We start from the raw sequence: 12,431 nt of genomic DNA, 5'->3' as shown, positions 1-12,431 counted from the left end.
TCCTCTGCCCCCCCGCCCCCCAAATGACTTACAACAAAGGGAAAATATGTCATAGCTCAGCTCTTACACCCATTCTCCACATGGCAGCCAGAGCGATCTAATGCTCAAGGCCTGATCACATAATGCTAATGCCTGAAATCCCCAGTGGCTGCCCATGGACTTCAGAATAGACATAAGCTCCTACCAGCCTCCATCCATTCTCAGACCTATCTCCTATTATTCTCCTCCCCTGGGCACACTGGGCTCCAGCCACACAGCCACTCGGTATTCCTGCAACACACCAGGCTCAGTGTGCTATCCCTTTAAGGCCTTTCCACTTGCTGTCAGGACCCAGTTCTCCACACAGCTGGCTCCTTCTCCCTAGAAGCTTACTCTGGCCACCCAAATATGAGTCCCTATTTTATTTCACCAAAGCATTTATGACTATCTGAAATGATCTTATTTGTGTAATTGTTTACCATCAAGCTCTCTCACTAGACTGAAGACTTCACAGTGGCAGAGATTTTGCTGCCTCATTATAGCTGTATCCTGCTTCCTGTCTAGGGCTGGCCAGTATGGAGATGGATCTAAAAGCATGGATGTATACCAATAGACAGACTCTGGGTGGGCCCCTTTCCCTTCCCTCAGGTAGTACCTGGGCTCCAGGCCCTGGGCCACATCCACCCCAAGATAGTGTGGCTTGGGCAGGTTGGCGAGGTAATGTAGATTGTGGGCCTGGAAGATGCGAACTATCCCATCTGTGCAACCGCAGAAGATGAGCTCCTGGCTGACACAAAGGCAGGAAGACAGGGAGACCTGTGGGGCAAAGGGGACCCAAGTGAACTTTGTGCTTTATGTGGCCCAGTTCACGGACATGGGGACTGACAGAACATGGACCTCCAGAGAAGCCTTAGAGTTTCCTGGTTCTACGAAGCCCATCTTAGTACATTTTAAGGTTTTTGAAATCAGGATATAGCATAAGATCACTATTGAAGGAAATGTGCCAGAAGGTAGGCTGGGATACAGTTATCATTGCTACCTACAGAAGAACTCAGCTGTGGGTGGGAAACATCTGTTCAGCAGACTGTGACTAAAGATAGGTCACTTGCAGTAACAGAGTTGAGTTTTAGGCTTAAAACTATTTAAAAACAACTTCATAGAGATTATACTCCAAAGCAGCATAGAAAAAAGTTACTGTATACAGGAAGGACTATCTATCCTGCCAGGACATATAGATAGAGTCAGGAAATGCCAGAACTCTGGACACACATTAGAGGAGTTTCTACAAATTCACAGGGACTTAATTTATGAGTCACTTATGACAACTGCTCAGGGGCTACACATCTATCTGTCAAAAGCTTCTGACTTGCTTAAAAGCTGCATGAGTTCTAACATGAGGATTCAAACGAAAAGAAAAGTGGTTCTGCAATTTATTGATATATCATCATTTAGTTTAAAATGTTTTTGGTATAGTCTTTTTTGACTGAAAATGATTAAGTCAATGATACTTTGTATATATTTTTAAAAATTCAGGCCCGGCCAATGTGGCTCTGTAGTTGAGTATCATCCATGAACCAGGAGGTCAAAGTTGATTCCCAGTCAGGGCTCATGTCCGAGTTGTGGGCTTGATCCCCGGTATGGGATATGCAGGTGGCAGCCGATCAATAATTCTCTCTTATCATTGATCTTTCTATCTCTCTCTCCCTCTTCCTTCCTCTCTCTGAAATCAATAAAAATCTACTTTAAAGATTAAAACATGCAGTTGTCCTACTAGCCAAGAGTGCTCAATGAAGAAGGGAAATATGAACTGAATCAAACGGTGAGGAAAGCAATTGAAATCTGACCTTGTTTCAGGGGACTAGCACTGTGCTGAATGCGTTACCTATATTATCTCATCAACTCTGTGAGGTATGCAGCAGTATTTCCATTTTACAGATGAGGAAACTGAGGCTCAGGTAGGGAAAGTCATTTACCAGAATAATACAAGCAGATCTTAAGGTCAAACCCAGAGCTGGACCCTGGCTGGTGTGCTCCATAGTTAGAGCATTGGTCCACAGATTGAAGGGTCAGGGGTTCAATTCCTGGTCAAGGGCACATACCTCGGTTGAAAGTTCCATCTCTGCCCTGGGGAGGCAACCAACCAATGTGTCTCTTTTATATTGATGTTCTCTCTCCCCCCTACCTTCCCCCACATCCCCCTCCACTCTCTTTAAAAAATCAATGGGAAAAATATCCTCGGGTGAGGATTAACAAACGCAGAGCTGGTGTGATCAACCATCAGGGAGAAACACTGAGTGTCCCAGGAGATCATGTCATGGAAAGAATGTTTGCCCCATTGATAGCAAAGAGGTGGGGTACCTTCAGATTGATCCACTTCTCCAGCACCCTCTTCTCATTGAACTGGCAGAGAAGGCCCGAGTAGGACACACAGAAGGTGTTGCCTGCCATCTGGCCCCGGCCACAAGCCACACCACAGAAGACATTGTTGTGCAGCTCACCCAGAATGCCTGAGCGCCCTATGAGGGGCACTGTCCCGGTCACCTGGAGGCACAGCAGGACACAGTGAGACATTGTTCACATAACCTGTACCCCAACAACAGCATGATGGGTCTCTCATGACCAGAGGAATAACACAACTACACAGGAGAACCCTAAGAAACTCCTCCAAGAGGAAGAGAAGGAAAGAAAAAAACAGAACACACTTGCAGGCAGAGTGGCTGGAAGGCAGCAGTCCCAGAACAAGGCCTGGCCCAGGACTAGTGAGGAAGGGAGTGCAGTGGAGAGATTCCTAGCAGGGCTTGCCAGTCAGCACTGGAGAGGAGGCCAAAGGCAGAGACAGGCTTGAGAGGCCAGACAGCCTGAGATCACTACCCGCTGTCTCAGGGAGAAACAGGAGTCCATTCTGCCCCTGAAAGTTACTCCCCAGGTCTGGCTGAGGTGGCAGGGACAAAACTCACCTTTGCTTCAGTGGAGACTTCTAAGAACCAGAACCTAACATGCCGGTTACCAACAGTAACAAAATAGCTGCTGTCCTCTGAGAAAGAGAGGGCGATGACCCTGCACGATACCTTGTTGGAGGCCACCACAATATCTTTCTGGAAGAATCAGTAGAGAAAAGTTCATGCTAGCACCCACCCCATTAGACTTCAGCCTTTGCCCTCAGCCCTGCGTCTCCTTATTCTCCCCTGCTCCAAGTCTGTTTTCCTTGGACCCTCCAGTAAGCTAATCTATGGGAGAACCTGTGTGACACTCTTATTACCACTACAGAGGAGACTGAGGCTTGGGAAGGTACCCACGTGAGAGTAAGTTCCAGAGCTCTCCCTGAGCCCAAGCTCTACAGCCCACATGGTATAGAGCAGCAGTCGCCAACCTTTTGGACCTCACGGACCACCAGTGGTCTGCAAACCACCAGTTAGCGATTGCTGCTCCAAAGGTTTCCTTAAACCAGCGGCTGCCAACCTTTTGGACCTCACGGACCACCAGTGGTCCGCTGACCACCAGATGGCGACCGCTGGTGTAGAGGACAGCGATAGCTGGGATGTAAGGATAACAACCATGGCTGCCATCAATAGAGCGCCCATTCTGGGCCCTGCTGAGCACTTCACTGGATAACTCATGGGATCCTCTCAATAGCTCTATAAGGGAGGTACTTCTCCCACTCTGCCATGCTAAGAGGGAAGATATCATGTGTTCAAGGTCACATAGCAGGTTATGAACAGAACCAGGACTTGGTACCCACTTCTGCAGATTCCAAGTCCTCCCTCAGCTATTCCAGAGTCCAGTGATTTCTATCAACTCATTGAAGTCTCACAATTCAACCAGGTGTATACTATAATACCAATTTAAGAAAACAGACCTACAGAAAAGTCACTTGATTAATATCCACAAGGAAACAGACCCACAGAGAAGTTAAGTCACTTGATCAAGGTCACAGCTGGTCAATATAAAAATAATTATTTTCTCACTAATTGAGAACTTGTCATATGCCCTTCAATAAGTGCCTAAAACAGGGATCAGGTGCTCAATAAATATTTGCTGGATGAATGAGCACTTTACCAAGTTCTCTCATTTAGTTCTTCCAAAGCCTGATACACAGGATGCTCCAGCAGCTGGCTGCCTGCCCACACACCCACCAGTTGGCTCACCTTCCAGTCCCAGACGTTGAGTACCATGTCGTGCTGGTAGCCCATGGACACAATGTGCTTCATATTTGGGGAGAAGGCCACACAGGCCACGCCGTACTTGTGGCCCAACATCTCTGCCACCTGACTCTTCTCATCCACATCCCAGATTCGCACAGTAGGCCTGTGCCCGTTCTAGGGAAGGTGGGGCTGTTACTGCTGCTGGCTTCTATAACAAGCAGGGCTAGAGGGGCTGGCAGGGCTGAAGATGGCATTGTCCTAGGGTATGCCCAAAAGCCACCTCCCCCATCTGCCACCAGGCTTTTGTGGCCCAGGAAGGAGCTATTCCAGGGACTCCTCAGTTCCCGTGGAGACAGAAGGAACAGCCCCAAGACACCTCCCCAACCTACTCAATCATGATCACAACTCACCTCCCCCGTCACTATGTACTTCCCATCAGGGGAGAAGGCCAGAGAGCTCAGAGACTTCCTGAGGGCAAGGAAAAGGATTGATATCACTGGTTCCACTAAGGGTGGGAAGCCAGACCCCAGCCTGGCTATGCTCACAGCACACTTCCCACTCCTCACTCCCAAGCCTGGAGAGGCCAGGAGAGGTGAGCACCAGCAGCTCCCACAGAGCCAGTGCTGCCTATGTGCCCAGCACAGCACATGATGCATTCCTGCATTCCCTGCTGCTAGGAGCATAGGGAAATGGGGCTCTATAAAAGCAAAGGTCCCTTCTTCCCTTAAACTCCAAACCCAGATGGGGTGGACACTGAATGGGGACCTTTCTTCCTCTCCCTCTACAACAGTGGGCTTCCTAAGACCCCACCAGCCCTATAATCCTGAGAAATTCAGATGCGGGAAATGGTACAGATCTGGCCTAACTATGGAGGTGGTGCTGAAGGGAGGATGCTGGCAGACAATCACACTGAAACAGCCACAGCATGTGCTCCACTGCTAATCGAGCAAGTGTTCTGGAAAACCTGTTGCCAATCAACATGTTTCTCTCTGATACTCCCAGATAGCCAGCACAATGACTGAATAACCAGACTAGTTTGCACATTTTTGGTAGCAAGTTTCACTGCTCCAAGACTGCATTGTTTTTTTCTCTCTCCTCTTTTTTTTTTTAATGCTGTTTTTACATCTCTTCCTCAACAGTCTATTACCGTGGTCGGCAAACTGTGGCTCGAGAGCCACATGTGGCTCTTTGGCCCCTTGAGTGTGGCTCTTCCACAAAATACCACTGCCTGGGCGAGTCTATTTTGAAGAAGTGGCGTTAGAAAAAGTTTAAGTTTAAAAAATTTGGCTCTCAAAAGAAATTTCAATCGTTGTACTGTTGATATTTGGCTCTGTTGACAAATGAGTTTGCCAACCACTGCTCTAGTAGCTGTCTCCCTCACATGAGTAAACTGGTGTGCAGTTAACTAAGTAAGTCTTTCAATAAGTCTTTGACAATCTTATAGAACATTTATCATCCACTCAACCCTCTGATGGCTTCCAATTGCTCCTACAGCAGCAAAAGTAAGCTGCCTACCTAATATCAAATCACCCCTCCTTCCCCACTCACAGAATATCAGTTTTAATTGAGATGCCAATGTCTCCAGCTAGAGTACATTTCCTCACCTCTCTTGTAGCTAAACAGGTACAGCTACATACTTAGTCTGGCCAAGGAGAGGTGCTGTTGCAATTTCCAGAAAAGCTTCTCGAAGGGAATTCTGCCCTGCTCCCTACTTGTTCCCCTTCTGAAGAAAGTACATGACAGCCAGAACTCCATCTTGGGTCAAGTGGTGACTTCAAGAACAGAAGCCTCACAATAAGCATGGTGGAACACAAAGACAGAAGTGGGGTCCCTAATGCTCACAGAGACACCAGCCCCCTGGGTGTCCACCTCCAGACTTATGTGCAGGAAGAACATGCCCTTGTGTCCTGACTGTCATGTGCCCTGACCTTGTGCCCAGCCCTCTGTCAAATGCTATATGGGCATCAGTACGCTGATTCCTCACACACATTCCATGAAGTCAGGACAGCCAGTTTTGAGATGAGGAAACTTCAACACAAAGAAGCCCCCTGCCCAAGGATACCTAACCATACAGGGCAGAGCCCTGGACTGTAGGCCAGAGGTTCTCAGTCTTGGCTGCATGTCAGAATTCCCTAGGGAGCTTTTTAAAAATGTCAAAGCCATGCTAAGACTAGTGAGTAAAAGTTTGGTGAGAAACAGGGTAATATCTGCAAAGCTTCAGAGAAGCTCCACTAAAGGGAAAGAGAGGCTTCATAATGGAGAAGTCTGGCAGACACCAGCTTAATCAAGGGCTCAAAGTGAACACCACCAGTCATGAGAGAGATCAACATCATGAACTTCCTGATAGAATGTACTGAGAAGAACACAGCATTCCTTCTGAGGTGTTCCTGCCAAAGATGTAGACGTGAATCTATGTATGAGGAAACATCAGACAGACCCAAAGGTTAGCATATTCTACAAATTACCTGGCTTGTAATCCTCAAAAGTGTCAAGGTCATAAAAGTCAAGAAAAAATGGAGGAACTGCTTTAGACTGAAAGAGACAATTATAAGCAATGCATGGTTCTGGACAGAATCCTTTTGCTATAAAGGACATTCTTGGGACAAATGGTGAAACCTGAATGAGGAGTAGATGGTAGTGAAGTATCAATTTTAATTTCCTGATATTGTTGAATGTGTTGCAGTTTTAAAGGACCACATCATCTCCCCTCCCCCCCAGGAATACAAGCCGAAGTATTTAGAGATACAGAAACTTCATGCTTGCAGTTTACTCTCAAATGATTCAGAGAAAAATTAATATGTATATAGATAGATAATGATAAAGCAAATGTGGTAAAATGTTAACATTTGGGGAATATGGGTAAAAGGTATATACACACTCTTTGTACTATTCTTGTTAAGTCCAAAATTATTTTAGCCCTGGCCGGTGTTGATTAGTGGTTAGAGAATCAATCTGTGCACCAAAGGGTGGAGGGTTCGATTCCCAGTATAGGGTGCATACCTGGGTTTCTGTTCAAGCCCTGGCCCTGGTGGAAGCAAGTGCGGAGACAATCAATCGATGTGTCTCTCTCACACCGACATTTCTACACCCCCCCATCCTCCCTCCCTTCCTCCCTTCCAATCTTTCTAAAAATCAATGGAAACAATATCCTCAGGTGAGGATTAATCAAAAAAATCATGACATAAAATAATTTTAAGATAAAGAGCTTTAAAGTTCCCAATACCCATGTCTCACTCCAGACCAATGGTTAGGCCTTCTCTGGGAGTGAGGCCTAGGGATCAGGTGACTCTGAAATGCAGCTGGGTGAAAACCGCTACTCTGGCCACACCACCTCCTAAGACAGACCCATCAGTGGTTGAGAGTGGACCCTTTCCATGCCATTTGTTGGATGGCACAGTGATCAATCAATCTGAAGGCAGACCCCTGGACACCAACTTGGGCTACTCAGGGCCAAGGGCCTTCCCCAATAAACTGGCAGTTAGAGGGAGCTTTCTAAATCACATTCATTCATTCCTGAAATATTAAGTGCCATCCATGTGCTAGCTACCGCTCTAGGTGAAAGGGACATAGAAATTCACTAAGAGAAAGTCTCTGCCCTCAGAGAGCTCACACTATGGAAGGGAGACAGACAGTAAATATCATTAGTGAGGAAATTTTGTTGCATTATGAGAAAGAAGTACCTTTTGTGGAGAAAAGTAAAACAGGGAAGGGAGACTGAGGGTGCTGGAAGGTTAGGGTGTAAAAAGCATATCCTTAACCTATAAATGCCCTCCAGTGGCTTCTCTTTGCAGTCAGTATCCAACCCCTTCCCTAAGGCCCAGGTGATGTGGCTTCTGCCTGTTCCTGCCTCATCTCCCCCCACCCACACCTCTATTCCAAGCATGTGGATCATTGGCTGCTCCTCAAACAGCCCAAGGTTCTTAGCCTTTGCCCTCTGCCTGCAATGCTTTTCCCTCACCTTCACATGGGTTACCCCTCACTTCCTCCAGGTCTCAGCCTCAGGAATGCCTTTCCAGAGTGCTCTGTTATGGCTTATCCTCTACTCTCTGCCTATAAGCCTGCCCTAACACATCCCTTGTCATTTTCCCATAGCAAAGGTCACAGCGGGCTTGCTAGCCAATTGGCCTTAGTCTGTCTCCCTCTCTGAGCTGTCAGCTCTACTGAGAGCAAAGATTCTCATCTCTTTTGTTCACTGTTGTGACCTCAGCACCTGGGATAATACCTAACAGAGCAGAGACTTGGTTAATGTTGCTGAACTGATGGGTGAGTGAATGAGTGAGTCACCTAACCATGAGCACTTCCAGGGTTCCACCCCTGCCCATGGCCAGGCCCCAGCCTACCTGGCGGTGTTAAAAATGTGCTGCTGCTTGTTCTCCTTGGGGTCCAAAATCACCACCACACAGCTGGGGAGAAAAAAGAAAATGTGCCCAAACTGAGGGGAGTATTGGGATCCAGGGATATTCTGTCCCCAACAGAAGAGAGCTCACACATAAAAAAGGCTCCCTCTGAACAGAAGATTCTCTGTGTAAGACATCGCTCTTCCAGATGTCTATACTGAGAATTCTAGGGCACTTCATATTTATCATTAAAACATTCTTAAACAGAAACCAACACTTCCTCTGTGGTAATTATTCTTCCAGGCCCTGAGCTAATAAAGACTTGTGTGCACGATCTCTTTAAATCCTTACAACTGCCAGAAAGGGTCAGGAATCTTCGTCCCATTATATAGAGGAAACTGAAGCCCAGAGAGGGGAAGTCCTTTGTCCAGGGCTACCCAGTAGGTCTGGGACAGAGTGGGGATGTGAATCTATACCTGTCAAGATTCAAAAGCCCACCCTTGTCCTTTATCTTGGGTTGCTTACTTCCCCAAGACTAACAGATTCATGTTTATCAGTAATGACCATGGGTCTGCCCTGCCCTACGAGGGTTGGAGGAGGGGACCCTTTGGTGCCCAGAACAGTGTCAGACTTGATCAGTATTTGTGCAATATACAGTTGTAGAATGTCCTTCAGTACTCTCAACAATCCAAGAGGAGGGTATCACTATTTCTGTTTTATAACCATAGAAGCAGAGGCTCAGAGAGGGGCACATGGTGGACCTGGGACACAAATCCAGGTTGTCTGATATGGCTTAAGTTTTAACCACTTGTCTTTCCCATAATCACTACCATCTCCCACCTGCAGTCACAATAAGGCTTTCATAGTGCTCACATGCCAGGTACTGTTGTAGATACAGATGGAATCTTCTCCACAGCCCTCAGAGGTAGGCAGCATTATCTGCATTCTACAGATGGAAAAACCAAGGCCCATCCACTCACCCTGCTAGGTAGGCCACGTGGCCTGTGCTGGGGTCACAGGTTAGGCCACTGCTGTTCCGGGCTGTGATGCCAAGCACCTTCTCCAGTGACACCTACAGGGGAAAAGTCCAAGTCAAAAGCACCTACCCTCAGCAGGTCCCATGTGACACAGCCTCCTCAGCCACCCATTTTGTTCTTGTTATATTCAACACACTCACTGAGCTTCTATCATCATCTACCAGCAGTTAACACTTGTTTTCCTCAACATTCCTTTGACAAATACACAGGGCCATGTTAAAGGCATAGCATGGTGAGGAAAACACACAAAAATCCCTGCCCTTCTGGAGCTCACATTCTGATGGTGATGGGATGGAGGACATACCAAGAAAATGAATAGAAAAAACATGCAAAATAGGTATCAGGTGATGATAAGAGCAATAAAGAAAAACAAAGCAGGAAAGGAAACTGGGAGCACAGGGGTAGGGAAGAAGGCCTCACTAAGAAGATGACCTTTGAATAAATTTTTAAGTATTTCATGTGGATGCAAGACTTGAAACCCCAAAACTACGCAAGGAAGAAGGCACTATTATCAGCCCTGTTTTTACAGATGAGGACATTGAGGTTCAAGGTCCCACACCAGCAGGGTGGCAAGGTGGAGATACAAACCCAGGTAGTCTGGCTCCAAAATCAGCACTTTGGGCCATGCAGGTAGACACAGCAGTGAGCAGAAGTGCACACTGTCCTTTCCCTCATCAAATTTATAGTGTAGAGGTCCCACAGGTAAAGAAACAAGTGAACAATCACCAAACAAGGAAAATAAATAAATGATGTCAATTACCCAAAAATGCACAACCATAACAGTAGTAGCTAGTACTAACAGTTTTTGCAATGTATCAGGTGTTGTTTTAAGTGCTTAAGATATATGAGCTCACTTAATCCTCACCAATACTCTCTAATGTTATATCTATACTATTAGCCTCATTTTACAGAGGGGGAAATTGAGGCACACATGGAAGAAGAGTTTAAGGTTTACATCCAGGCATTTTGGATCCAGAAACTATGTTCTTACCCACCTTGCTATACTGCCTGTCTGAAATTGCCATCGTTATTCCTCTACATTATAGAAAGTTTAGAGCTGACAAGACACTTTCAGAAACATGTAAGATAAAGGCTATGAAGTATAGGAAGCTGGGTTAAAGATTAAGGTGGGTACTTGCTTTAGGCTGGAGTTCAAGAGGCCTTTAGGGTAGGGATATTCCGGCTGAGACTTGAGGGATGAGGAGCCATACCAGGTAGACTATGGCAAACAGCCCAGACTCACCAAACACAAAGGCTAGGAAGTGGGAAAGAGCTTGGTGCCTCAGGAAAACAGACAGCAGGAGAGTGAGACTGAACCTTTTTATGAGGGAGGATGGAGGTACTACCAGAGAGGTGGATAGGGGCCACGTGCCCAGGGCCTTGCAGCCAGGAGTGGTGATACAGCAGAGCACAGCATGTATCCATCCTTTATCTGCACTCTGTGCCAAACAGGTCATAGTCACAATTTTATTTCATCTCCCTGCAACTCTATGGTATGGTTACTGTTATCTCCATTTTATAAAAACATACTTTATGGCTCAGAAAGTTGGAGAACAATTTTTAAAATTGCTGCTGTGCTAATGGAATTCCCTCTACCTACTCTAAAATCATCTCCTTTGTTTGTGTGTCTTAGGACTTCTGTAAGCCTCCCTCCAAGTAGCACTGCTGAGATATTACAATTACTCACATCCTCACCATAATTTTGGGTGGTTGTATGGAATAAGAATCCCACCTTGGTAGGGAGAATGGAAGAGAAGGCAGGGGGGTGAGGGAAGGCGGGGTGGAGCTGAGGAAGAGTTGGGGCAGGTAAGACTCTAACTCAGCTGGGGCGAGGTCAACAAGTGAAAGGGCCCAGAGGGACGTCTAAAGCCTGAAGGAATACGCACGCAGGAAGGTAGAGACAAGGGAGGAACCCAGGAAGGCTCCAAGGGCTGAGGGTGGGGCCAGGGTATGAGAGGTGGGGCTAGGAATGACGGGCAGTACCGGTGAGAGGAGGAGATGGGGAAATGGGAGGGGCCTTGACTAAAGGGGCGGGGCTTAGGAACGGGACGGGGCCAGAGAGTCAAAAGCCGGGAGCTGATAGGCGGGGCCAAATATCTAAGGGAAGGGCCTGGGGAGGGGAAGGCAAGCGCTCCTCACCCGGTTCTGCACTGTGTCCTCGGGCGCCGCGGGGAGTCGCGTCCGCCGGCGGAGACAGAGCGCTGGAGAGGGAGGCGGGGAGGACTGGCCTCTCCGCGCATCGTTCCGCGCGTAGCCTCCGGGCCCCAAGGCCGCCATGGTCGCACCGGAGCCGGGTGACCGTTACACTCAACTGCCGCCGCCGCCACGACCCTCTCAAATAACGAACGGCAGCGGGAAAGCCAGCGCCGCCGGCCATTGGATGCGGTAGCCGCCGGTTTGGCCAATCGCAGGACTGCCGGGCGGTGCTTTTGACCAATGAGGAATAAGAGGCGGAGTGGAGTGTTCGGCGGGTTGGAGCCACAGCTAGGTTCAAGGATGGTGACGCTTTTTATCTAGTCCGCGTTTTCATCACTCACTAAAACATACTGGTTTTTACTTTTCCGTGGCCAAGACCAAAGCCGACACATCTCGCTTTTTGCTGCCGCCGCAGGACAACTAGCCTGGCAGCGGTGTCTCCCGGACGTAAGCCAGGGTGGAGCCGAAGCAGAGTGACGAGTTGGCGCAGGCTCAGAAGCGCCGTGAGGCCACCTCTCCCCGAACTGGCGATCAGGTCCGGGTGACTCCTTTTTTCCCCATTCACCACGTGACCAGGGTGCAGGTGAGGTAACCGGAAGGGCATGTAGTTCGCAGGCGCACTCCTCCCTCCCGAGGCACGTGAAGAGGCACCTGGGCTCTGAAATGAGCCCAGAGGAGTGAGCGTAAGCGGGGTGGGACTCGGCGGCCCCGAGCGACCACCGAAGTGCTGCTGCAGACTG

The 12,431-nt window shown here is 48.0% G+C and overlaps 1 protein-coding gene across 1 annotated transcript in view; it reads right to left on the bottom strand.

Moving 5' to 3' along the window:
• WDR62 (WD repeat domain 62) overlaps positions 1–11,772 on the bottom strand; it is a gene marked incomplete at its 5' end in the record, with an annotated part of 45,971 nt that extends 34,199 nt beyond the window's left edge. The window contains 8 exons of the mRNA XM_080645204.1: positions 635–795; positions 2,338–2,520; positions 2,937–3,074; positions 4,125–4,295; positions 4,532–4,589; positions 8,462–8,524; positions 9,439–9,530; positions 11,635–11,772. Coding sequence (XP_080501330.1) covers positions 635–795; positions 2,338–2,520; positions 2,937–3,074; positions 4,125–4,295; positions 4,532–4,589; positions 8,462–8,524; positions 9,439–9,530; positions 11,635–11,772 — 1,004 coding nt within the window. The remainder of the gene's footprint in view (positions 1–634; positions 796–2,337; positions 2,521–2,936; positions 3,075–4,124; positions 4,296–4,531; positions 4,590–8,461; positions 8,525–9,438; positions 9,531–11,634) is intronic.
• Between the last annotated feature and the right edge of the window lie 659 nt (positions 11,773–12,431).

This window comes from Plecotus auritus (genome assembly GCF_963455305.1).
Source record: "Plecotus auritus genome assembly, chromosome: 10".
Taxonomy (NCBI): domain Eukaryota; kingdom Metazoa; phylum Chordata; class Mammalia; order Chiroptera; family Vespertilionidae; genus Plecotus; species Plecotus auritus.
Note: the sequence above shows the minus strand (reverse complement) of the source record. Positions and strands in the feature narration are given on the sequence as shown.